A 27,106-nucleotide genomic window follows, 5' to 3' on the forward strand; every position below is an offset into this window, starting at 1 on the left:
TGTATGCACTGCTGCATAATTACTCCACAGCATATGTGCCTACTCACACTTATTCTCAGGCTCCAGCGACTGAAGCTCTTTGCAGGATTCCAGTTCTGATTGCAGCACAGTGGACTTTTCTACAGAGAGCTCGCATCTGTAAGAGGGGTGAGAGAACAAATTGTGCTTAAGTGATTCGGTGTTCTGTAGGACAGCATGAGAGGATTTGAAAATAGAAGAGTGGTGATATAACCGAGGGAGGAATAGGAGTCTAATGGTGGTGAGATGATAGTCTAATAAAGGAAAGGTAAAAAGGGATCGAAATTAGGAAGAGACCGAGAACAGGATGCCACTAAACAGATGTTAGTATCAGGAGACTTGTAAAGACATCATGGAAATGTTAATTTGTGGAGGAGGAAAGTATATGCATAACCACGTTCGAGCTTGCAAGTAAGAGAAATGTAGTAACTAAAATGAGTTCACAATTTTGCTAAAATTTTTATCTTAAAGACAACCTGGTAGGATATCTACAAAAGGAGTTGGAGAAGGTTTATAGATGTAACCCCAGTTTCCTTAACCAAATAAATAAAGATATAAGATATTTTGTCCAAAAGAAGAATCTTGTAAATAACTACTTGTTCAGTGTAAAATGCTATCTCAACAGCTCATTGATACTAAAGCTGCACAATCTAGAGAAGAAAAGTAGACAACCGTGAGAGAAATTATGGGTATAGCAGAAATCTGAGGGAGGGACTCCGCATAGGAGTGGTCTGTGAATTGCTGGAGATGGGTGATTTACTACAGTACTGAAATGTGTCAGGAAAACGGACATAGCCATTCATTTGAGGCATATCCATGGTCAGCTAACATCCCACAACTTGTTAAATGGCAAGCAGCAAACTTCACACACAAAGCTGTATCTAAGGTTTTTAGGTGTTTAAATCTGGGTACGATTCAGTGGGGCGGGGGAAATCATTACTCTCTGTAAAGAGTCAGGGCCTTAGTTGCATATTGACTAAGTCTGGCATTTTCAGGTATTTCTTGAATAAGTGGGAGCAGGAAGGAGTAGGGGGACCAGTAGCACAAAACTGAGACTGCATATCCTTGATTTAGGTCATATGCGAACACACTGCCCCCTTTTAGGAAAGTTCTCTATTTAGCAACTTTTCCTCCATTTCTATGGAGCCCCAAACTTCATGTATTTGTTTTTGCACTCTTGCCTGACTTTTTCCAGTGAACTGCTGTTCATGGTTATGAGGAAAACAGACCTGTTCTTCAGACTGTCAGTACTGGGAAACGGTTTCCCTTTTCCTGTTACACGTTATCTATTTTTTGGGTAACTTTCTATCATTACACAAAGCATCTAATATTGCAGAGCAATTGGGTTTCTTTTGTATGACACTAGACTACACGCTAGCTTTTTTGTATATTGGTTTATATGTGCCTAAAGACAAGCGTGTGCAGATGCATTTTTTACCATTTTTGCAATACTTTTTGTTAGCCTTACTGCGCTTACCGTGTTTGGCTAACTGTGGCTAGTGTCCTAAACATTGCCACGCCACAAGGTTTTTTGCTTGTTCTTTTCGCCATTTTATTTTGTTGGCCCAATTGCCTTGCCAGGAAATTCCTTTTATGGTCATGCACAGCCCAGGAAAGCCGTGGATTTTGCAGGCTAGTGCAGGACCATGTGTGCATGTTCCTGTTAGGGAGAATTTCATTTTTGTGCTATAGCCTGCCCACTCCCCAGGACTTTTGGATTTTTGATAAATTCTCAGGGAGTAGGAACCTTTTTCCCCACTCACTCAGTCTTTTACTCCATCTCTGGGAACTGTTTCAACACTTTTTGGAGTAATGCTTTCCTCCATCTTTTGTTGCAGGAAACAGCAGTGTTGCAAGGGGCTCTTTGAGCGGCCCTTATTATTATCCTTGTGATAACCACTGTTTCCAAGGATAGGGGGATACTTTCTATCCTGCCTAACTTATTTTGTGGAATCAGCACACCCCACCTTATGTGGAGTGCTGAGGGGACACAATGTATCCCCTTTTCCACTTATCCTGTAACTTTCTAGTTAGTGACACGTTCATCTGAGGGACTGGTGGCAGTGGATATTTTGTACCGATTTTTTGTGAAATTTACACGCAGGCTACTATCGCAGCTGTGGTAAGGGACACATGGGTCTCGTAGTGCCCCCAAGCCCCGCATTGCCCCATCTCCTCCCCCACTCCCTCCCGAGACTTCCTCGTCCAGCTCGAGTCCCCTCCCGCCTCCAGCCTGCCCTCCTTCCCGGAATGGCAGGTTCCTGGTCTTAAGCGACCTCCCCAGGGCAGACCCCCATGCCCCGCAGCACCTGCAGCTGAGGGCCACAAGGCAAAGGGCAGCTCCTTGGTGGCTGCTCCATGCGCTGTCTGCAGGTGTCAGCAGGGGAAGCCAATTGCCAGCCGTCGACCACCTGCGACTCTGGAAAGTAAGAGTGGTCCAGGTTAAGTTCTGAACCTCACTCTACCCGGCAAAGATGACCATTTAGCAAACTCTCAAACTTAGATGTGTTTTTCTCCCGTTTTAGAATTGCATTGTGAAAGTATTTAAAATTGCATTGTGAAATCTAGGCCTTTTTCCAGCTATTCAGGACTCTCAAACTTGGGTGTGTTTTTCACCCGTTTTGAAAACTGCATTGTGATTTCCTTTAAATCTGAGCGTCTGTCGTCTTGTCCAATTGTTTCAACTTGTCTCGCCTCTCTTGGGCTTGTATGCTTGCACCTTGTCCTGTGTCCTTCCCTAGTGTTCTCCACTTCCCTCTCCCTTCCTCTTCTCTCCACTCCCTACCTACTCTATGGTTCTCTCTGTCTCTCCTATTTTTCTAACTGCTTCTCTATCGACTATTCTGCTCTCCTCACTAAATCTGGTAGGAAGAAGTTTAAAAAGAACACCCTTGTCTCCAACCCAGGCCTCCCTATCGCTGACATCTATACTAGTGCCTCCTCCAGGCAAACTTTCACCGACATCCTCTTTGTCGTTCCCTCACCAGACCTATGGACCCTACATATGGTCTCTGTGCTCTCTCCTTTCTCTTCTTCTCCCATTAATGGTAGCACCCGGTGGGAGGCCCTTCTGGCCTCCTTCCACTACTCAAAGGTCATCATTAAGGTTTATGTGAATGGGACTGTCTTGGCCCAAGGCCCTAAGCCCTTTTCTCCTCTTCAATAGACGCTTCCCCCACCTCATCAATTTCCTTTCTTCTCCTGCTGTCCACGCTCCCCCCCCCGCCACGGCTTCGTCGCCTCCCCCTGCTGCCTCCCTTCTTAGCTACCGTGCCCTCTGTTCCTTCCCTTTCTGCCCCCCCCTTTTCAGGCTTCTTCTACTCCTCCGCAGGGCATACCTCTGATGTGTACCCCTCTCCCCGGAAGTCTTTCACGGACAGCAACCTTCTCCATATTGCCATTCTAAACTCTCGCTAAGCTGTCAAACACTCCTCCGACATCTGCCGCCTTCTGAAGGATCTTGACCTCAATGTCCTTGGTCTCACCGAGACATGGTTCACGGCCAGCTCTGTCACAAGCTTTGACACTCTCCTCCCTGACGGCTACAAGATCCTCTCCGTGGTCAGGCCCAACCGTTTCGGTGGGGGTGTAGCCCTGATCTTCCCCGAGTGGATTCCTGCCTCTGTCATTCCTACGCAGGACTACTCTTTCGAATGCCTCGTCTACAGGCTCTGTCTCTCTCTCTCTCTCCTAGCCATTCCCTTACTGTGGCTATTATCTACCGGCCACCTGGTCAGATCTCCTCCTTCCTCTCTGAGTGGGCGGACCTCTCCTCTTCCATCCAAGTCTCAGCCACTCAACTCCTCCTTCTTGGAGACTTCAATATCCACCTGGATGCTTCCTGTCCTTCCTCTGGACTCTTTTGCGACCTTTGAGACTCACTCTCTACTCTCCCCTCTGGCCCGACTCACTCTGCAGGGCACACTTTAGATGTTCTGATCTCCTTAGACCTTCCCCTTTCTATCCCTCTCACCACTCCTCTATCCTGGAGTGATCACTTTCTCCTTTCCACCCAGCTCACCCTCTCTAACCCCAAGGCCAAGCCAACTCCGTCACTTTCACCCACCTTCTCGGTCACCCGACCCATGAAACACCTGTCAGTTTAGGCTTTCGCCGCCACTTTCTCACCCCACCATCCCCCTTTGGCTGGCTCACACCCTGACACAGTCCTTTCCATGCTCCATTCTGCTATATCTGATACTCTCGATGTTCTTGCCCATCATGAGGATCCACCTGAAGCCCAAAGCCAAGTGCAACTCCTGGTATGACTCAGGCATCCTCACCCTTAAACGCAAGTGCAGGGTGGCTGAGAGGAAATGGTGTGCTTCATGTACATCCTCTGACAAACTGGCTTGCCGCCTGCTCCAAAGGCAATAACCGATCTCTGTCCGCACCAAGAAGAGAGCTCACATCCAAGCGCGTGTCTCTGAGGCATCTAACAACTCGGCTGAACTCTTTAAAATCGGCAAGGAACTGGCCAATCCTGCTGCAGTTTCTACCTCTCTTGTCTCTTCCCAGGCCCTCTGCACGGCACTGGCTTCTCATTTTTCAATCTTTTTTTTTTAAATCTTTTAAGTCCAAAAACACAACCCTAGCTAGAGGCAGTTCGAAGAGAGCTTGAAGTCTTGACAAACCACAAATTATGAAGAGTTCCTGCAGATTTCTTCCAGTGTCTAAAGTTATTGAAGGAGCAAGTTAGCAACTAACAAAGGAGACCGGAAAACACACTTGAGAAGGGGACACAAGCAGCGGCTTGGGTCAGAAGTAAGAAGGGGTTGCCCTCGATACCTCTACATGCACTCCAACGCTCTGGAGCGACTTATTGGAATCAGGTAAGCAATACCTTTTCCCCCACAGTAACTTTGGTTTGAAGAAAGTGTTTGTGTTGGCTTCTTCGCAATGTGGCAGCTCTGGACCAGACCTCCGGATTCCTTGTTCTGACTACGAAAGGCAGGACAATCGACAGTGTCTCCCAGCAGCAGTCTAGGGGGGGGGGGGGGGATATGTAGCACGACTTTCATCAACTTCTTGGTCAGCTCCGCATTTTTTTCCGCCTTTTTATCAGCACCAACAAAGGACAAAGATCTCCCAATCAATCTTCTTCGCTTCCTGCAGTTCCACGCTCTGGAGAGGGGGTCTGGGCGAGTTGGATCATATCTCTGGAGTGTCCTTACGGGTTCAACAAAGATTTGGAAGGATTCAGCCTTTCCACGACAATGCACTCGAAATGGGAAGTAGGTCTCCTGGTATTGGGGTTCCGAGCTCTGGACGCTCTTAGGACCTCGGGAGATGGCTTGTTTCAAAGTTAGTCTTGGGACTGGTTGTTCCCACCAACCAAAGGGAAGGAGTCTTCCTCGTCAGACCTCCTCTGTCGCACAGAAAATGGGGTCAGGACAGCAGTGGTCGCTTCACAGTCTTGCAAAGGGTCTGCATTTGTTGCTGGTCGTCTTCTTCGGTTACTTCGGTTTCCTGTGGTCGACTTGCTTTACACTCCAGAAGCCTCACCTTTTATGCAGTTCCTGCACACACTCCTCTACAATCTTTCCCAGCACCAATCAGGGCAGCCAGACCCCCTGTGGGAGCTGGACCTATTCAGGGACTCTGGCAGACAAAGGACGGGGGTGAAAACTCTCCCCCCCCACTTCCTGCCTGCCCAAACATTCTTGAGCCTAGGCGGGGATACCTACTGGTACCCGACAAAGGCAAAACACACACACACAGACCTTCCCCTCCCAGAATGGTAGAAGGGCTAACAAAGAAAAACCATGCTAGCAATGGTGAAAAAAAAGGGAGGCCCCAAAAGTTGGTACTTGGGTGTTCCTATGGTGCACTATCAGTGCTATGGACATAGCCTGCGGTATTCAAATACATAATAGTTGGTACACACGTCCACTGCCACCAGCCATAACTAGGTGATTGTCTATGTGACCAATACGTCACAGGAGCAGAGAGAAGGGGGATACTTCCCTTTGGCACTCCTCTAAAGGTGATGTGTGCCAATCTCTCAGACTATAGAGGTTTGGGAGAGATACTAAGTATCTAACTAACCTTAAGAATTGTAGTACTTGAGGATATAGAAAAATCATCTTAAAGGAGGACCCTAAGAGTTCCCAGAAACACAGCCCAGAAGAAGCGGTGTGCTGCAGTAGTAAAACACAGATGCCTTTAAGAGTTATGGAGCAGACAGACTCCATAGTACAGTTAGAATACAAAGTATAGAGTTCCAAAAGACAGAGCCCACAAGAATGAATGAGGAAAAAGGCACCACTCACTCAGGATTGAAAGAAAAAGGTCCAGAAGTCCAGCAAAAAGTGCTGGGCTTCTCACTAGGAGAGGGGAGGGGATGAAGCATGAAAAATGAGAAATCTCCCTAACAGGCATTCTGCTGGATCTACAGTGACTCTTTCCCGCTCTGAGACGTCTCCCCTTCCAAGTTAGGGAGCGAGAAACAGATGCCTGCTGTGTTATGCGATAACCGTCACAGAACCAACAACTGTGTCAAATCCCAACAAGCCAGTATTGTGAAGATTGTCTGCTGGGGGTCCCATTGCAAGAAGCTGGCTGTCTGCTCCTGCCAAAAGTTCCTTCTTCAATCTCCAGGTCAAGAATCCAAACAGGAGCTGCTGTCGCATCACCTGAAAACCCACCAGTGGCATGGTCTTCTTTCTTTATGAAAAGGTACTGACCCGCGCCTAGGTACTCACCTGGGTGTTTGCTATTTTAAACTGGATTCATTCTGGGCTTTCTGAGACACATTGGGATGGACAACCGAAATGTGTTTTCCCAGGCCCAAGGTCCTTTGGTCTACAATCCTCCAGGGGGTCTGCCTGACCTCTCTGAACCACCTTTTAACTGAACATTTTACCTACTTGCAACATAGAAGAAACCTGCTATTTCGACAACTGACAGCGTCTGACTTACTTTGTTCTTCCACCCAGGAGCTCTGTTCACCCAGTGTCCCCACTCTCTCATTCCCAGATAGGGCTGGACTTTCTAAAAGTATAGGTTGCCTAAAAGTACTTACCAATATCTGTGTGGCCTACTTTAAATGTTGGTTATAAGAAATGGTTATAAGAAATAATTTTCTAAACTTGAATGCTACTCCAACAACTACTTTTCTGTATATATTGTACTGTTGAACTGAGTAATTCATAACCAAGTCTTACTGTATATAAATGTGAATAAGTTTATTTACCTGTAATTCGAATACTGTGTTAGCTGCTTTAGTGTTTATAATAAAACATTTATTTTATCAGTTCCCAGGATGTGGGTTGGGACTGTCTGTTCACAACTGGTTTCTGTATGTCTAGACAGTATGTATCGTGTGTGTGTGTGCGCGTGCATTCGTGTGTGCGTGCAGGTTTTCTTCCATTGGGTGGGCTGAGTTTCTGGATGAGAAGAGGAGTACTGCAGCCATGCCCAAGAGGAGCCACGTATCCTGCCCTGCTGTGACGATGTCGACAGACCCAAGGAATCATCATAAGGAGGCCTGGCAAACAACTTTTGCTGCAGTCCCGGTGGAGCCCTGTCTGGCTGGTGATGTTTAGAAGTTCTTTGGTGTGAAGCGTCGACCCTTGGAGTGGTGGGACCAACCATTCCAGACAACTGCTCGGTGCCCTGCCATCAGGACTCTTTGGAGGTGTTCCTGGAACCATCCTGTGAACTGACTAACTCTAGTTTGGGCTACAGCGGTAAAGGCATTGCCATTACGTGTTTCGGATTGGAACTTTGGGGACCCTCTGCTTGTTCTTGTGTTTTCCTCCTGCAAAATGTTGGCGTTCCAGCATCAACAGGACCCGAGAAAGGAGACAGACTGACAGTGGCAGTTATGTCCCCTCCTGTCACCGTGCATTGGTGACCTTCGTCAAAACCGGCGTTGCCATGTCTGGCCAGGTACCTAAAGGAATGCTACATCAGTGTGGCCTGCATTCATCCACTGGAACAGGTTGCACCAGTTCCTGATCCCACCTGAACTTTGTCTTGCACCCGCAACTCCTGGGCTCCTTGGACCGGAATTAACAGTGGGAAAACTTACCACCGACGACCATCCAATGACCTGCCAAGTCTGGAGAAAAACTAGAGTATAGCTTGTAAATTGGAGCAATATTTACCGGTTACCCTCGCTCCACCCTTTAAAAGTTTGCTAACTTTTACAATTGTTTGACTTTGGCAAAACCTGTTGGACGAAAGCCCTACGAAAGCTGGGAACAGGCTTATTCCCTAGAATACATCCTCTTCTGACTTTTGGAACCATTTTCCCATGGTCACAAGCTGGTGATCTGACAAATGACACTGATGCAGTAGTGTGGTATTTTTATATTTTCAGCACATCATTAGCCTCCGACAACCTCTGTACCGGGTCCTGCTCTGAGCATTGTTACAGCACATCCACCTCAGAGGCGGACCAGCCCCGCAGGGAGCGCTAGAGGAACGGCCTACATAGCGGGCTGTCCCTTCTGGCCGCCACCTTCCGGGGGGTGGCCAGCCTCTACTCTTCCTCCCCCAGTGAGGAGGAAGAGGCGTCCCCCAGGGCTTCCCGGGGGACACATATAAGGCAGGAGCTGCAGGCAGTCAGTCTCTTTTTCCTGCAGCTCCCGCCGTTCTTTATGGGCCCTTATGAATGTAGATGGACCCCGCGGATCTAAATGTTTTTGCCATGGTGGTTCTTTGGCCGCCGCGCCCGTAGGGTAAAAATGCTGCGAGGTACGTTTGTGTCCTTTACAGATTTGGCCTTGTAGAAAAGTTGCATGGTGCCACCAACGGCCGTTGTAGGTGTTAAAACCCTGTGAGCGGTGCATACCTTTTTCTATCTCTCTACCTGTATTGAAAAGCCCACTTTGTCACACTACCCAGACTGGGGTGCCTTCTGGTAAAAATGCATCACTTCGGCAATTTAAAATGTTAGATGTTGTGTTTTCTGCCGTCGCTGCTTGCACGTGGTTTCTGTGCAGCCAGGTTTCACACATGCAGTAAGTGCTTGGCCTGTTAATGCTGGGGACTGGAGTGCTGATCCAAGGTCAGGTAGGGCAGTCTTTGTGGCACAGTCAGTAAGTGTGGGGACGTGTACCTGAGAGGTTGGGGGTTCGAGCCAATCCTCCAACTTCATAATTGGGAAAGTGTTCGGTAAAGGATGTTTTGGTTGCTGGGAAATTGTACCGTGTGGCTAGCAAGGTAAAAGAAATACAGAGGGCATATTTGTATTTTTTGATTTATAAAGCGCCTTACACCAAAGCGCTGTACAATGGAACAACATAATACATAAAACAAGCAATATAACGGTTGAAGCAATTACAATATGAATCAATCAATCAACAAAACAGTGAGAAGAGCAATTAACTGAAGGGGATAGGGAGGAAAGGGGGGGGTGGGACTGGAGGAGAAGAGTAGGAGGAGAGAAGGGGAAGGGTGAGAGGGGAGGCAGGAGAGGGGGAGAAGATAGTTAGGGGGAAAGAATAAGGAGGAGGAAGCAGAAAGGGGAAGGGAAGGGTTTCAAGGAGGAGAATGGAGGAGGAGAGATTTAAGGGAAGTGCGGAATGAAGTGAAGGTGGGGTTAGAACGGATAGCAAGAGGAAGGGAGTTCCAGTGTAGAGGTACTAGGAGTTGGAAGAAGCGGAATCGGGAGGAGGTACAAGGGGGCGGAGGTACAGTGAGAAGGAAATGGTCAGCGGACCGAAGGGAACGGGAGGGGGAGTAGAAGGAGAGAAGGGAGGAGAGATAAGGGGAGCGAGACCATGGAGAGATTTGAAGACAAGGCAGAGAAATTTAAATTTAAGTTGGGAGTGAAAAGGAAGCCAGCCAAGGTAAGAGAGAGAGGTATAGATGGAGTCACGGGAGGTAAGGAGACAGAGGGTGGATTTAAGAGGGGCAAGATGAGAAGTAGGAAGTCCAAAGAGTAGGCAAGAGCAGTATAAGAGGCGGAAGAAGATGAGGGAGGAGATTAAGAGTTTGGTAGTGTGGAAAGTAAGAGAGGGACGGATTTTGCGAATATTGAAGAGGTGGTAGCGACAGGTGCGAGAAGTGAGGGAGATCTGTTGGGAGAAGGAGAGAGAGGAGTCAAAGAGAACGCCTAAATTACAAGCTTGAAGAGAGATAGGAAGATTGGAGGGAGGAAAGTGAATAAATGGGGGAGGGGAGGAAGGGGGAAGAGAGTTAGAGGGAAAGAATGTGACTTCGGTCTTGTCGGTGTTGAGAGAGAAAGCGGGAAGACATCCAGTTCTTAATGGCAGTAAGGCAGGAAGAGAGTTGTTGGTGAAGGTCAGATGAGAAGGAGGAGAAAGAGAAAGAGTTGAGTGTCGTCGGCATAGAAGTGGTGGGAGATGCCAAACGAGGAGATAACAGGAGCAATGAGGGAGGTGAAAAGAGAGAAGAGGAAAGGACCAAGTACCGAACCTTGGGGTACGCCGTATTCAAGAGGATAGGTAGGAGAGGACCGGCCACCCCAGGAGACAGTAAAGGTGCGGGAAGAGAGGTAAGAGGATAACCAGTTGAGAACAGAGCCTTTGAAGCCAAAGGAGGAAAGAGTGTGAAGGAGGAGGGGATGATCAACAGTGTCAAAGGCTGCAGAGAGATCGAGGAGAATAAGGATAGAGGATTGTTTGGCATGGCGAGCAGAAAGAAGGGAGTTAAGAATAGAGGTGAGAGAAGTTTCAGTGGAATGTTTGGGACGGAAGCCTGATTGGTAGGGTGGTAGGAGAGAGGAATTAGTGACAAAGGTTGAGAGTTGAGAGTATGCAAGGCGCTCGAGAAGCTTGGAGAGGAATGGGAGAAGATAGATAGGTCTGAAGTTAGAGGTGAGAAGTGGATCAGAAGAAGGTTTCTTTAGAATAGGGATGATCGTAGCATGCTTGAAAGCAGAGGGAAAGGTAGCCGAGGACAGACAGATGTTGAAGAAGGAGGTGAGGTAGGGGACAAGAAGAGGGTAAATCTTAGGGATGAGAAGGGAGAGGGTCAGTTGGGGCGGACGTGGGGTGGGCTTTGGATAGGAGGGTGGAGACTTCGGAAGGGGAGACGGGAGAGAAGATGGACATGCAGGATGAGGGAGGGGGGAGGAGAAGAAGGGAAATCTGAGGGGGTGTGGATTTTTTGCCGAAGGGTAAGAATCTTAGAGGAGAAGAAGTTAGCGAAAACAGAAGGAGAGAGTGAAGAATTGGAGGAGGGATCAGGAGTAGGGGGAGAGAGAAGTCGAGAGAGAGTTTGGAAGATACGGCAAGGGTGAGTCGCTTGAGATTGGAGTAGGTTAGAGTAGTAAGAGGATTTAGCTGAGGCAAGACAAGAGTCATAGATTGCGTGGTAAGAGAAGTAAGAGGTTTGGTTAGAAAGCGAGGGAGTTTTGAGCCAGATTCTCTCGAGACATCTGAGAAGACACCTCAGAGAGGAGTTGAGGAGTGAGCCAAGGTTGAGAGGGTTTCCGGGTTGGGCGGAAGAGAGAAAGGGGGTAGAGTTGATCGAGGGAGGAGGAAATAGAAGAGGAAAGGGAGGATAGAGTATCATTCACAGATAATGAGAAGTCATGGAGAGTTGGGAGAAAAGAAGAGCATGTGTCAAAGAGGGAGGGGTCAATGTTGTGGAAGTCACACCGTGAGTAGATTGGAGGGGAGGGGTTAGAAGCGGAGGAGTGTGGAAGAGGAGAAAGGGAAAAGGAGAGTAATGCATGATCAGAGAGATAGACAGGAAGGGTAGAGACAGGGGAAGGGGGTAGGAAGAATTGAAGATGAGGTCAAGGGTGGAGCCAGAGGAGTGAGTAGGGGAGGAAGGAAGAGGGGAAAGGAGGTAGGAATCAAGGATAGAGAAGAGGGGAGAGGATTGAGGGGGAGAAGGGAGATGAAGATTAAAGTCGCCAAGCACTGACAGAGGAGAGGGGGAGGGAGAGATAAGCGAGAGGAGGTGATCCAGGTCTTCATAGAAGGAAGAGGGCCAGGGGGACGATAGATGATCAGGAAAGAAATAGGGTGGGGAGAGGAGAAAGATTTGTAAAGGAATACAAATGAAGGGAAAGAGGGGAAGAGATGGAGAGGGGGGGATGAACTTGGGGTGGTAGATGAGGCCAACGCCTCCGCCACGGCCAGTAGTGCGAGGGGTATGTGAAAAGGAGGAGGAGGAGGTGGTTAAGGAAGCGGGGACAGAAGTGTTATGGGGGATCCAGGTTTCAGTTAGGCAAAGGAAATGGAGGTTGAGACGAAAGAATAGGTCATGAACTGCTGCGGTTTTGTTGCAGATGGATTTAGCGTTCCAGAGTGCCATGTTCATGTGGCTGGAGTGGTGGGAGGTAGGGGGGTAAAGAAGATTAGGGTGGTGAGAGAGGGTAGGAGTGTGACAGGAGTAGTACAGGGGGGATATGGGAGAGGGCTGGGCATTAGGAGGGAAAAGGAGAGTAGGAGGGAGAGGAGAAGGTAGGAGTAGTGAAAGGGGCGAGGGAAGAAAGGGTGGTGAAAAGGAGATTTGGAAGACTGCATAACAGAGGGCTCAGAGATAGGACGAGTCAGGAAGGGCCGTTGCTGTAGAGTCTTGTGATGGTGAGGACAGAGACCAATGTAGCAGCATCAAGTCGGGACAGTAATCAGAGGACCTGGCAGAGGTGCCAGGAGCAGTGTGGAGGCTCCAATGGAAGAACAGGGGCAATCAAGGAGAATGGGCATGTACGGCAACCCTGTACAGCTGCTCCCACTCCTGAGAGGGGAGGGCCGCAGTTGGCGGAGGCAGGAGGGGAATGGAGGCACCAGTAGAACACCGGTTAATGAGGTGGATGAGTAGAAGCCGCAAAACTAATCAATTGCACCCACACATGAACAGGGAGGGCAGCAGGAGGATGGATAGGGGTAGTAAGGAGGTAATGGTGGGAGATCTCAGGCAGCCCTGGTGGTCAAGTTGATGGTGTGATTCTCATGTATTGGGGGGGGGCGCAGGCGGCATCAGGTGCAGCAGGAAGGTGCCAGTGGAGGAATTCAGACAGTTAAAGTGAATAGTGCAAAGCAGGGATCCTCCGTGACTACACTCACACTTGAGTGGGGAAGGCCGCAGGCAGTGGGTCCAGGAGCGGTGTGTGGGCACCAGAAGAGGAACAAAGTAAGTCAAGGAGGGTGGGCTGAATCCGCAATGTTCCGTGGGTGAGCCGGTACTAGAGCGGAGAGAGTTGCAGGGGGTGGACAGGGGCTGTGGCTGGGGTCTTGAGCAGCCACACTGGCAGGACTTCAGACAGCAGAGGCGGTAGTGCTGGGGCTGGGATCCTGAGCGGCCAGCCAGGAGGAGCCAGGCTGGTGAAGGCGATCCCACGCAGCTGCGATCGATCTTAGGCGGGGCGGGCCGGTGGCGGTGGTTCAAGGACAGCAAGGAGGCACCCCGAGCAGCCACGACCCTGCCAGGACCCAGAGATCCAGTGTGGAGGGTCCAGAGACAGAGCGGAGGCAGTCAGGGCAATCCCGACCCGTAGAGACCCAGAGCAGCCACGCTCGTCTCCAGCAGATGAGGACCGCAAGCAAAGCACCAGGGCTGAATTCAGGTGCTCGTAGACAGTTATGTGGCTGAGCCCACTCTAGAGTGAATGAGGACCGCTGGCAGTGGGACAGAGTCAAGATGGTGGCTCGCCGAGTAGACACGACCCTGCGGCAAAGCAGGCACCAGGATAGAGTTCAGGTGTCGGGAAGAACTCACCAATGATCCATGGAGCACCGGAGGAGCCGGGCTGATGTCGGCAACTGCAAGTAGCAGAGTACACACTCGAACGAGGAGGGCCACCGGTGGCGGGGGGGAAATCAAGATGGTGGCACTCCGAACAGCCACAACCCCGCCGGGACCCCAAGAGCCGGAATGGAGGCGGCACGGCTTGGAGAGGACAAGGAGGGATCCAAGGCAGCCACGACCCAGCCGAGACACCGGACGGTCGAAACCGCAAGCAAGGCACCAGGACTGCTGCAGGCGCCGGGCAACTCCCGGAGGCAGACAGAGCACACCGCTGTCCCGGTCGTTCGTAGAGCGGGAAGGATCACCGCAGGAGCCGGGCAGGTGGCGGAGCAGGAGGCGGCCTCACCAGGGACCGATCCAATAACAGTTGAAGGCAGATCCGATTTTAGCCGGGATCGCAGCCGGAGGGACCCCAGGAGTAGGGTTACAGGAACGGAGAAAGGTAAGGAACAGAACTGCTGTTGAAATGGTTTTATTTTAGAAAGATTCAGCCTGTTGAGAGGAGGCGCTGGTTCAGGCAGCGGAGCTTCTGCGCCTCCTGGTGTTTATTGCCAGTGAATGCGGAACGTTGTCTTTTTGTAATTGATACCTCAGGTGTGTCATGCCTCCAAACAGGCAAGTAGCTTGCTGTTGCCACATAGTAGACAAATTAGTGTATTCTTGTGGGAGGAACCATGTTACTTGGGGCTAGACAGGTTTTTGTTTTATAGAACGGTTCTGTGGCTACCAAGATATAGTGCAGCAATGGGGAAGGCTGGTGCCATGCTCTTAGCCTTTGGATTGTTTGCGTGGGGAATGCTTCCAGGGTCACCCGGCCCCACATATAGGAGGATAGGCATTATTTATTAACAGCCAGCAATGGCCCAAGTGATAAGTGACTGGTCTACCAGCCTGGAGATTTGAGTTCGGAGCCAATGTCTGGAATCTCCAAGGCAGGGTAACACTTACATCCTTTCAGCAAGCGTGGATGCAATCTTGACACACAGGCCAGGGTTTTTTCTACTAAGGTATACGCACCACACATTTTGTTATGTGTGGCTTTATGCAGGCAATGGTTGCTATGTCAGCAAACTTTCTCTTCTTAGTTCGCGATTACTGTGTCCCGCGGCTTCCCTGTCTGCCATGTAAGGCTGCATTAATCTGGGGCACAAATGGGTAATACAGCAGGTTGGCGACTTAAAGGTGGGGGGACTCAAGCCCAGCCAGGGATTTTTGAAAAATGCAATGAACAAGGCCGATTTATTAGGAGGTGTCAATTTCACATCCTACATGCGGCAGTACCGAGTTCCACAACCTTATTCTGCAGTCGTCGCTTTGTTTCCGTTTATGTCTAAACGGTTGTGCGGCTAGGTAGAAAGGGACCAGGCAGCAGCTCTGTCGCCCAGGACACCATTTTAGGTGCAGCGTCCTCTTAGGGTCTTTAATAAATGTGTTGGGTTTACAATTTTACTTTAGATACTTGGCTGGCCGCTAAACTGTATAGCTAAGCATTGAGTTTATGCAACCTGGTCGCCTTACTGGCCAGCGGGTGTGATTAAACAAAGTTGGCGTGATGGCCTCAAAGGGAGTACCGTATTTGACACTTCTTTGGCGAACTAATTGATTGATTTGAAAGGTATACCGGGGTTTATCCCAACTGAATGGCATACTTGTACGGTGGCCCGCCGGAAACATTGTGTAGCAGTTACTTGCGAATAAATGGGGAAAACGGCACCCGGTGTGTTATCTGGAATTAAACACGCTATGTGTCTTTTGGTCACTGCAAAGCAGTGGTAAATTATGCACTGCCTTGAATCAGGCAGCCCGGTGCGCTGGCATGCTCTATCTCCTTACAGGGACGCAGTAGCCACTCCACCCCAGGGGTCAGCAAGGTTAAGGTTTAATGCTAAGTTAGCCGTAAATGTGGGCATGGTTCAGGTACCAAAGGTGCACAGCATCCTTGGGGAGGTGTTATGTCCTTCGGGCGGTAGCGGTGGCGCAAGTGGCCAATATGGCCCCAGTTTCCTATGCATTCAGCTAACTTTTCATCTTTACTGCTAAGTAGGATCACAAAGTTTTATGGGGTGCAGTACGAGTGTTGTCGGTAAGTAATCATTGACCATACCTTCTTCAAGGCGTGCTCCACATCGCTTACAACATTTAGTGGCCCTGCAAACATTAGATGCCACGTGCCTGTTACCATGGCCAGCTCTCGGCCGTGGGTTTCTTAAATTACATGCTCCTTGGGAGCAGAGGCAGGAGGGGCACACAATTTGCAGCACTCTTCAGCGAGATGGCAGTGATAAGCAAAGGAGGGACACCTGCTAGGATGGTCTACTTCACTTTGGGTACAACACTAGTTTATGGCCCTACCAGAACCGGTGCGCAGGATAACAATGCACAATCAAATGTTGAAGGTAGAACCCAAGGATGGGTAGGTGGTATAATTTGGCTGCCCAATCATCCGGTTGGAACCCATGCAGGGCAGTCCTCAGCCAGTGCGTTTTCTACAAAACGTCGGTTTTTCAACTGTGGTTTGGGGAGGTCTCTGAGCCACAGCATTTAATGAAGGTTGTTGTAAAATGTGATCTTCTTGTAAGAGGGGATGGTGAAATTGCAGTGTCTTCAAGCAATGCCAGGCAGATATTTAGCATCATTAAGGAGCTGGCTCCAATACCAGGGTAAATGGTAAGGGCTAGACTTAATTAAGTCACTAGGCCAGAGATTCAGCTGGGTCGAGCGACAGGTCGCAGATGCTGACTGGACGGGCATCCTTACATAGGCATAGCATGGCAGCTCTGCCCATAGCATCCTGGTGTGGAATGTACGAGGCGAGGGGTCCTTTTCTCCTCGATGTTGCTAGCTGGGGACACTGATCTGCATATTACATGTGTTTTTGAGTATTTATTATCTCAGGTAATTGAGATAATTGAGGATGTCAAGGAACACATAGGTGTGGCCCCTGGAAGATGGCCAGGAGCACGGCATAATGAGATTGACAGATTGGTAAGCAGTGGGACACTCCCACAAGGGACATGCCATGGTAAGAACTGATGGTGGCTTACGTTCCCTGACAATTTGAAACTCTGGTTTATGAGCAAGTTAAGGGTCTGGCCATTATCACCGCACTGGGACCTGTAAAGGTTCAGTAAGTTGGGGACTTCCCACAATGTACATACATATCTTAAAACTTGACGATGGCATAAACCATAGGATATTTGAAAAGGTAGCTTATGTGCAAGTGAAGGGCACGGCCAGTAACGTCCCATAACTGCCCCGTTGGGAAAGGTAAGCTGGGGATGCTCAGGCAAGGTACATGCCATGGTAAGGCTTCATGTGATGGTACACGTTACTTGAAAGTTTATTTTATGCTGCAACTTGTAGATCTTACAGCAAATGAGCAAAGGTTGGTAAACTGCAGGACTCCCACATGGATGTTGGTGTGCACGTACTGATATAACATGCACTGAGAGTTAAAGAATTGTAGTGAAGTACAACGGGTATGTCCGGCCAGCAAATACAGCACTATGGCCACGTAAGGTGGGCAAGCTGGTGACACTGCAATAAGGTACACGCATACGCTAAGGCCAGAGGATGACGCAGGTGCACTGATAATGGAAATCACAGAGATGTGCCATTTGAGTGTCAGGACTAACAGACCTGGACACTGTGCCAGGGTTGGGTGGGCCACATTGGCCCACATTGGTACCAATGACGATGTAGTCTTGGGCCACCGGGTATCGGCGATAATGTGGTCTTGGGCCACCGGCAAGTGTTACGGGGCAATTATCGTGCCAGCACAGATCTCTTAAGGCAAGGGAGTAAATTCAGGTTGCAGGGTGGGCTCAGTATGTCTCCAGTCCAAACACCCACTAGTATGTTTTTTTTTTTTTTAACTAAGTGAACCTCGGACTCAGAGGTGGAACATGTCTACCCGCAGGCAGCTGGGCACTTCTGCTGCCAGGACCGATATCCAGGGGTCATCTAAGTCCTAACTGGTCGACAGGGAAGTTGGGAAGAATTAGATGAGAGGTTTAAGGTGTGAGTAAATGGGGTTGGGGAGATTTAGGACAAGAGGAGCAAAGGTATGGGGGCATTGTGGGCATCGAAAGCCACCCCCAAAGCGTGGCGGAGTATCCGGGCGGTCCTAGAAAATGAGGGAGTTTCACGCTGCAGCTTCGGCGGCAGTGTCTCAGGATTGGCCGGGCTCGAGCCAAATCCATGTACGGGCACTGACTCTGTGTTAGGGCTTTTATTCCAACAACCTCCTTGTCAGTGCTCCAAAGTGTTCTACTGGTAGTAACCAGTGTTGGCTGGTAGTAACCAGAAGTCTTTCAGCTTGTACCTTTGGCAGGTAGGGTGACACGGTTCACCCATACCTGAGTGTAATGTAATGTGTGGCTGTGACCGTCCCAAGTTTATTGTTTGCTCTAAATAAACTGTGACCTTGTATATTCCAAGGAACCTTAAAAAAGTTATCGGTTATTTCATGGTTTGTGTGATATTCTGGCCACAGGAGGTGGGGGGGCGACCAATGGGGATCTCCCCGCTTTGTGTTAACCCCCCTACCACTCTCCCAATCGCCCTTGTAGTTCAGGTTTTACTCCACTTTGGTCTTGGTGCTCTTGCGTTGGCATCGATCTGCAGTCATGGTCTCTTAATGCTGTTGCAATCTTCCCATAAAATGTCTCAACAACTTGTAGCCTGGGAGTGTCTGTCACGAGCTCCAGCTGAACAACAGATTCCCCAGTGGCAGACCTTTTACTTGTCTGGGCTACAGATGCCTCAGAAAGTACACAGATTTCCCAGCGGATTACCCTCTCCCTCGTCGCGGTGTTCTGCGTACCTCCCCAGCTCTTGGGCTCCGTATCGTTTCTCCAACAGAATGTCAAAAACTCTGGGGTTAGTGCATTTCTCATGCATCACAGGCTGGCTCCCTTCTTTCCAGTCGCTGCCTGCTTCTGAGCTCCTGCATTCCGCTCAGTAGGCCCATATGAATGTCTCCTCGCCGGCATTCGTTGCAGTCTTTGCCCCTCGTCATTCTTCCATGCCCGGCTCCTGCTTCCCAGTAGCCGAACACCAGAGAGACAAACCAAACCCCCATTAAAACCGGCCCGCCCATGGCCTACCCCACCTGAACCTGTTCCCACTTTACCCACTCCTTCGTCTTTCTGCCCCACCCACACATGATGCCGACATGCTTCCTGTTTTGGCAGCTTTCTGCACACTGCTGATGCTGTGCTACCCGACTCTGGTTTTTAAGTGTCCTGCAGCCCTGTAGACGAGTTTATTAGGGATGTTAACCCCCCGGCACCCCTTGTGACATACTGCTTCCACTTCACAGAACCCCTCACCAAGCCCCGACGTATGGTCAGGGCATGAGCTTGAGACAGAAAATCTGCCTGTTTAATTAGTTTGCCCGACCAATGTACAGTCATAAAGGGGAAGGGTTGCAAGGCCAGAAACCATCACAAAATCCAGGGAATCGGGGGTTGGTGTTTGTCGTGTCTAGTGTCTTGTGTTTGTGGCAAAACTGTGTATGCTTCTGATATATTATTAAATTGTTATTTGTCAAATCAGATCTATGGATATTTCTTTTATTGTTCGTTCTATTCATCCTGTGCTTTTAATTCTAGATCTACTAATTGACTTGTATACTGGTTGTTATTTTTATGTATGGCTTTATTGATATGTTATTGGAAAACCAAATAAAGTGTTAAAAAAATATCTAGGGAATCGTCTCTTTATTTCTGGCCATCTAAACCAACAGCGCGTGCACTGTCACCAGGGAGAATTTGCGGGCCAAAGGTGCAGGGAGTTGGCATCCCGTTCCTCACTGTTTTGGCCTAGGTGGGCCTCCATGCTGCAGCAAACTTTGGCCACACCCCCTCTGACTTCTGCTCCACGCCAGCGCCGGTAGTTTGAAGACCACGGGACAAGGGCATGGGGTATTGGCATCCCACTCCTCACCGTTTTGGCCCAGGAGGGCATTCATGCTTCAGCAAACTTTGGCCATGCCGGCCCTGCTAGGGCGAAGCTCGCAGGACAAAGGCACGGGGTGTTGGCATCCCACTAGGGTGTTTCCTGAAGTGCAAGCTTGGACCATCTTCAACATACTTCAAGTAAGGTGACGGTGAACTGTAAGGGGGGGTTTGGCGAGACGTGCACTATGCCCCATTGAGTTGGGCAGATACACCCCGCCCCAAATGGCTGCTGTAATGTTTGGAAACATGCAACTTCAAGCAGCAAAACCCACTCCAATAATGGAAACCCCACCTCGTTCAGAGTTTTCTCCATCCTTTATGACCAACTCTGTCCTTCTGTCAAGCGTTCAAGTCATTCAAGAGTGTGAACCCAAAACCAAACAGAAGACCCTGTTGGTGAGATGCAAAGGAGGGTGGGGGCATGGGGCACTCACAGGGCCTTTCATTGATCCCTCCGACCCACGGTGAAGGCGGATCTGTCGGGTCAGGAAGTCTGCCATCCCCCGGGGGTTGCCATGCTCCAGGAAATATGCCAGCAGCTCTAGACGCATGCTACTTGTGAATCTTGCTCAATCCCCAGCTGGAGAATCCCTGCCCGGGAGGGGGATCACTGGTCGAAACTTACAAAGTTTGTACCCCTCCAGCTACAAATAGGTCTCCACCTTTATGGACACAGACATGAGAGCGGACAAAGGCAAAGGTTACACCGGGACTGAATCCCCCCCCCCCACCCAATCCTCCTATGCTAGCCAGTATCTCCAGCTTCCAAGCCAACCTTAATCTGCCTATTTTGTCCACCCTGCACTCTCCTTTTGATTCCCTATGTCGGGGCCTAGCAAACTCTCTAGGCAACAGCTTTGGGGAACTCTCCACCTTCGACACCCGTTGATAGCACCCTGCTACCTGGATCCACCTTATGGCACACTGGTATGGCCCACGCTCCGGCTCAAAGTATGGCCTCCCATGGTGATCGTCCTAGACGTACCAAGTCCCCAAGCTCCACGCACGAGGATATGGCAACCAATACTGCCACTATCGCCCTAGGCCCTGCAGGTTCCCCCTGTGGGTTCCTCCAGTAGTGCCTGGAGCAAGCATCTTCCTTCCTCAGGTTCCTTTTCTTATTTACACTAACTCCACTTAGAGCTCGCAATCAAACTGACACTATGGCCACCCATTGCACCAACCCAACCACCTTCAGGCCATCTGTTAGCTCTTAGCTCTACTAAGGGATGTAAATGTGACCAGGTGCTTGTTGAGCTGAAAGCAATTAGGAAACTGTTCTTGACCCTACCAGAAAATTAGGGGAAGGGATGTGCAATGTCATTGGGGGAAACCACTGATGGCCAGTCAGGGGGATAAAGGCCCCGTCAACTTACATCTGAAGCATGTTATGGCCATGGACTGTGCGTACCCAGAAACTCCCATAGCACACGCTGTTCCTCATGGTAGGGTATCAAGGAAAACACCTCACCTAAATGCCCCTCGAGAACGTAGAATCTCGCCCCAAGAGCATTGCAGTGAACCCAGAATCTCGCCCCAAGAGCATTGCAGAGTGCCTTACACTAAGCCATTGCCCTCCCAAACGGTGGGGCAGTCCACCGATCCTGCAAAGGGTATAAGGAACAAGTTACTTACCTGTAACTGTTGTTCTCCAGCATGGGTCTGGCATGGATTCACATGCTCATGAATATTCCCCGTCGTCAGGCTGGGAATCCTCGGTAAAGAAAAAACCAGTATCAGTTTTGTTTCTGACCTGTCTTTCGTAGTAATAACCAATCACTGATCTCTGCGTCATACTGACCACAGCCAATGACTGCCCTCTACCTAAGCCCCGCCTCTGGCAGCCATCTTCAGATTTGGAAGCACGTGAAGTGGCAGTATGACCAAGTGAAGAGCCGCAGAGGGGTAGGCGGGAGGGTTCGCATGTGAATCCATGCCAGACCCATGCTGGAGAACAACAGTTACAGGTAAGTAACTTGTTCCTTCTCCAGCATGGGGTCTGGCATGGATTCACATGCTCATGAATAAAGAATACATAGCAGTACACACATGCACAACCACGGGAGGTGGCAAAGGCTCAAACTCAACATTAAGCATCTTACCCTCCTCACCAGGCTCACCTCACCTCAGGCAAACAGGTTGCGCAGCACTGCTTGGCCGACCCTGGACTCCTCCCTGGAATCCCGGTCGACGCAGTAGAATTTCGTGAAGGTGTGCGTCGACCTCCACGTAGCAGCCCTGCATATGTCCAGCAGGGGCACACCAGATAGGAACGCCGTGGTAGCTGCGATCGCTCTGGTGGAATGGGCTCTCGGACGGCCAGGCAGCGGTCGGTTTGCCAACCGGTGACAGTACATGATACAGCCGGAGAGCCATCTGGAAATGGAAGCCTTCGAGAGAGCCTTCCCCTGATTGACAGGTCCAAAGTTCACAAAGAGTTGTGACGTCTTCCGAAAACACTTCGTGCGGTCTACGTAGAACTTCAGCGCTCTAGCCACATCCAGCGAGTGCAAAGTCCTCTCAGCCGGCGACGAAGGCGACGGGAAGAACACAGGCAACACCAAGGGTTCGTTGAGATGGAAGTCCGACGGTACCTTGGGCATGAAGGAGGGGTGCGTCCTGAGCACTACCCTCGTGTCGTGAAAAGTCAAGTACGGGGCCTTGCAGGAAAGGGCCTGGATCTCCCCCACTCGTCGTGCGGAGGTGATGGCCACAAGAAACGCTGTTTTCCACGACAGAAATTTCAACGGAGCCGAGTGCAGAGGCTCGAACGGAGGTCCCATGAGCTTGGTCAGCACCACGTTGAGCTCCCACGCCGGGGCCGGAGCCTTCACCGGCGGGAACGATCTGAACAGTCCCTTCATCAACTCTTTCACCAGACGATGAGACCACAAGGACGTCCGCCCCGTGGTTCTGGTGTATCGGGAGATCGCAGCAAGATGAATCTTGATGGACGCGTGTGCCAGTCCAGCTTTGGCCAGCGTCAGCAGGTACGGCAGTACTTGGGGAGCCGTAATCCGTAGAGGGTTAATCTTCTGTGCGTGGCACCAGACAGAGAACCTCTTCCATTTGTGTCCGTAGCATTTAAGAGTCGAGGACGCCCTGGCCTTTGCAAGAACCTCTCTGCAGTCGGCCGGTATGTCATATCCTCCAAACTCTAGCGCTGCAGGAGCCAGGCCTGCAAGTTCAGCGATTTCGGGTCGTGGTGGAGGATGGCGCCTCCTTCCCTGGAGAGTAGATCCGCGTCCACCGGCAGCTTGATTGGCGGGGACGCTGACAAGTCCAGAAGGTCCGGGAACCATATCTGCCTCGGCCACGCAGGTGCGACAAGGATCATCCTGCACCGTGACCTCTTGAGCTGGTTGACGAGCCGGATTAGCAGTGGCAAAGGAGGGAACGCGTAGAGGAACAGGCCCTCCCAGGGGAACGAGAAAGCATCGCCCATGCTCCTCGCCTGGGGAAACCTGCTGGCGAACCTCCGGCACTTGGAGTTCGTCTCCGTCGCGAACAGGTCGATCTGGGGTGTGCCCCACCGTCGGAAGAGGTGATCCACTAGATCCTGCCGTAGCTCCCACTCGTGGCACGAGCGCAGCTCCCTGCTGAGTGAGTCGGCGATGGTGTTTTTTATCCCTGCCAGATGAAACGGCACCAGAAATATCCTTTGGGCGACGGCCCAATGCCACAGGTCCTGCGCCTCCTTGGACAGTGCTGGGGACCTGGTTCCGCCCTGTTTCCTGATGTAAAACATGGTGGTGGTGTTGTCGGTGAAGATCCTCACCACCTTGCCCTTGAGGGACGGAAGGAAGGACCTGAGGGCCCAAAACACTGCACGGAGCTCCAGGACGTTGATATGTAGGGATTTCTCCGTCGGGAGCCAAAGGCCTCTTGCGTGCAGATTTTCGGTGTGCGCTTCCCACCCTTCCAGGGAGGCATCCGTGGTCACTGTCTCCTGGTGGGCTGGGGTCTGGAAGTCCATGCCCGCCGTCAGATGCGCGCGGGTGCCCCACCACCGGATCGCTCGTCGGAAACTCTCGTCGAGTGTGATCCTTTCCTCGAAGCTGCCCGTCGTTTGGATCCAGCGCGCGTCCAGGAACTCCTGCAACGGGCGCATCCGGAGCCTGCACATGGGAATGAGGTAGATGCAGGAAGACATCATTCCGAGGAGGGACTTGATAGACCTCACCTTCGCCGCGTCGGCCACCAACATCCGCTGCACCTTGCCCAGGATGGTCCTGGTCCTCTCCTCCGACGGGGAGGCCAGAAGGGACACTGTGTTGAGCCTCGCTCCCAGAAACAGAGCGTCTTGCGCGGGTACCAGGTGGGATTTGGCGTAGTTCACGGAGAATCCCAAGTCCGTGAGAAGTTGGACGGTCCTTGCCATGTGAACCACGGCGAGCTCCCTCGTCTTGGCTCGGATGAGCCAGTCGTCCAGGTAGGGGTAGACGTGGATCCCCTCGCGGCGCAGCGCGCCGCCACCGGTGCGAGGCACTTGGTGAACACCCTGGGTGCCGACCGTAGTCCGAAGGGGAGGGCTTTGAACTGGTAATGACGCCCTTGGACCACAAACCTGAGGAATTTTCGGTGCCCCTTTAGGATGGGAACATGGAAGTAGGCATCCTCCAAATCCAACGACGACAGGAAGTCTCCTTCCTCCAGCTGACCCAGGACGTGCTGGAGGGTGACCATCCGGAACTTTTGTGCCTTGATGAACTTGTTCAGACGTCGCAGGTCCAGGATGGGGCGCCATCCCCCCCGTCTTCTTCTTCACGAGGAAGTATCTCGAGTAAACTCCGGAGCCCCGAAGCCTCTTTGGGACGAGTTCGATGGCGCCCTTCCTGAGCATCGCCTTTACCTCCAGGAGAAGTTGAGGGACGTGAAGTTCTTTCCTGGCCACGGGGGGGACGCGCGGACACCTTCTTTGAAACTCGAGCGCGTGGCCCCGGGCCAAGGCGTCCAGCACCCAACGGTCGGTGGAGATGGACTCCCACACGCTGACGAAGCTTGCCAGCCGGCCTCCCACCGGGGTGCTTCGGTGGGGGCCCGACCCCACGGCCGGTTCAATCCTGCTTCGACGAGGCTTTGCCGCCTTGACCTCCTTGGCGACGACGGCGGGGTCCGCCAGAGTTGCCTCGTCCTCTGTAGGCCTCCTGAGACGACGGGCGGGCCGCTTGACGGTAGGTGGAGAAACCGCTGCCGGAACCTTTGGAGGCGCCCTTGCCTCCGCTGCTCCGAAAGGGCGTCCGTCGTTGTTGCAGAACTCCAAGGGCCCGGGCCGTCTCGGTGTCCGCTTTAATGGCCTGAAGGGAATCGTCCACTGTTTTCCCAAACAGGTTGTTCCCATCGAAGGGCATGTCCAGGACTCTGGTCTGAACGTCTTGACGGAAGTCTGTAGCCTTGAGCCATCCACGCCGCCTAAGGCAAACGCCGTTGCCCAACTGGCGGAACCCAGTGTCGGCGATGTCCGTCGCAACGGTAATGGCGTGGTCCGAAGCCACCTCACCTTCCTGCAGGATCTCCAGGGCCTCTGCCCTCTTGTCGTCCGGCAAGAAGTCCAGCAGGGGAGCCAGTTTGTACCAGAGCTCCCTGTCGTAGCGGGCCACGATAGCCAAGGCGTTGGCCGCTTTAATCGTCGTCGCTGCAGACGAGATGACTCTGCGTCCCATAGCGTCCAATTTCTTTCCCTCGCCGTCCGGTGGGGAAGTCGATGTGGAGGCCGCACCCCCCCCCCGCTTTTTTCCTGGCCGCCGCGGAGACGACGGAGTCCGGGGTAGGCTGCGCCCGGAGGCACAGGGGGGCCGTGTCCGGGACCCGGTACTTTTTCTCGTACCGGTCTCTTCTGGCTGGCGTCGTGGAAGGGTTCTTGAGGAGGGTGAGGCCCTCATCCCAAATGTCGTCCAATAGAGGCACTGCGAGGACCGTCTTCCTCTTGGCCTCACGCCGCTGATAAAGGAAACCTTCCTTCTTCTTCTCCTCAGGGCAGAGTTGGAAAAGCTCGGATGCCCTGGTGATCATGGAGTGGAACGATCCAATCTCGTCGGGCGGAGAAGCCCTGGTGGGAGGCGACGACGGTACATCCTCGTCGTCCATACCCGTCGCTGCCGTGTCAGTCCCCGTATCATCTCCTCGGGTGGACGGGGAGTAGGGCTGGAAGGGGCGCGACGGCTGAAAAGGAGGGGGAACACCAGAAGGTCCCGGTTCTGGGTCCCCCGACGGGAGAGGTTCCGTTGGCAACGGTAGTCTCGTCCTTATCTCTGAGCATAAGGACTGTATAGCCAAGAAAATGGCTGCCGAGTTGTCTCGCGGCGCTGGCAGAGGGGAATCCGACGGGCGATCAGGGGCCCCGTCGGTACCCTCGACGATTTCGTCGTCACCTGCGTCGGGATCCATCCCGACGGGCCGGTCTTCTTCCACGCCGAGGCCGTGGCTTAAGACCTCGACCAGCTCCTCCTCCGAGGTTGAGGCCGAATCTACGAGGACGCCCTGCCCCCCCTTTTTCTTCCCCACCGGGGGTTTCACGGGGGTCCTATCGATGGGCACAAAAGAGGACTCCCTCCGAGGTGGCAGGGAGACTCTGAGCCCCGAGGTCGCCACCACTGGTGTAGCCTCCACAGGCTGAGCCAGGGCCGCCGCGACAGTTTCGATAGAGGGCTTGGCCGGATGGATTAAGGCCTTCACCACCTTAGGTGCGCTCACCGCCTTATCCTTGAGGGGGGGGACACTGCCTCGCTCCCCCTCCGCCTTCGAGCTCAACCGGGGCCTCTCCAGGAGCTTCGCCGGGTGCTCGGCCTTCCTCTTACCCGACCCAGAACGTTGGCTCGTAGTTGATGGTGCCGGGGAGGGTGCGCCCAGCCTGGCGCCCGTAGAGCCCGACCGTTCGGCACTCCCGGTGCCAGCGGACTCGCGGTGCTTGGCCTTATGTTGGACCCCCGTCGCCGGGGCGTCCTCAAAGGTCTTAGAAGACCGCTCGATTTCTTCCTCTTCTTCTCGCCGGACGGGCTCTTCCCTTCCAGCCAGTTGGCGAGACGTTGATGGAGGTCCTTCATGGTCCGCTCCGACATGTTGCCGCAAAACGCACAGTCCTTCTCCACGTGCGTCTTGTCCTCATGTAGGCAGTAAAGACAAAAAGAGTGTTCGTCCTCCTTGAAGACGTTCTGCAGCTGGCATCCAGGGCAGACCCTGAACAGCTTTCCGGGCGTCGAGCTTCCCTTCTCCTGGGCCATGACCGGGCCTGAGAAACTTCTGGAGTCCTCCAAAAGCGTAGCTCGACGAAATCTTCACCCTTGAGGGGCGCAGACGAATCCGACACGGGTCCCCGTTGATCGGATGGAGAGTCGGTGGAGCTTGAGGCTCTTTTGACCGAAAAAACAACGTTTTTGAGAAAAAACGTGAAAAAAATAGCACTAACGCTCGAGAGCAATAGCACGAGGATCCCAACACATGAACGTGCG

At 51.8% G+C, this 27,106-nt stretch overlaps 1 protein-coding gene across 1 annotated transcript in view; it reads right to left on the minus strand.

The window, feature by feature from the left end:
* The window catches only part of RABGGTA (Rab geranylgeranyltransferase subunit alpha), a 437,416-nt gene that overhangs the window by 136,766 nt on the left and 273,544 nt on the right, over positions 1-27,106 (minus strand). The window contains exon 12 of the mRNA XM_069633985.1: positions 48-136. Coding sequence (XP_069490086.1) covers positions 48-136 — 89 coding nt within the window. The remainder of the gene's footprint in view (positions 1-47; positions 137-27,106) is intronic.

The sequence above is a fragment of the Ambystoma mexicanum genome, chromosome 13, assembly GCF_040938575.1.
Source record: "Ambystoma mexicanum isolate Mex_15411 chromosome 13, UKY_AmexF1_1, whole genome shotgun sequence".
Taxonomy (NCBI): domain Eukaryota; kingdom Metazoa; phylum Chordata; class Amphibia; order Caudata; family Ambystomatidae; genus Ambystoma; species Ambystoma mexicanum.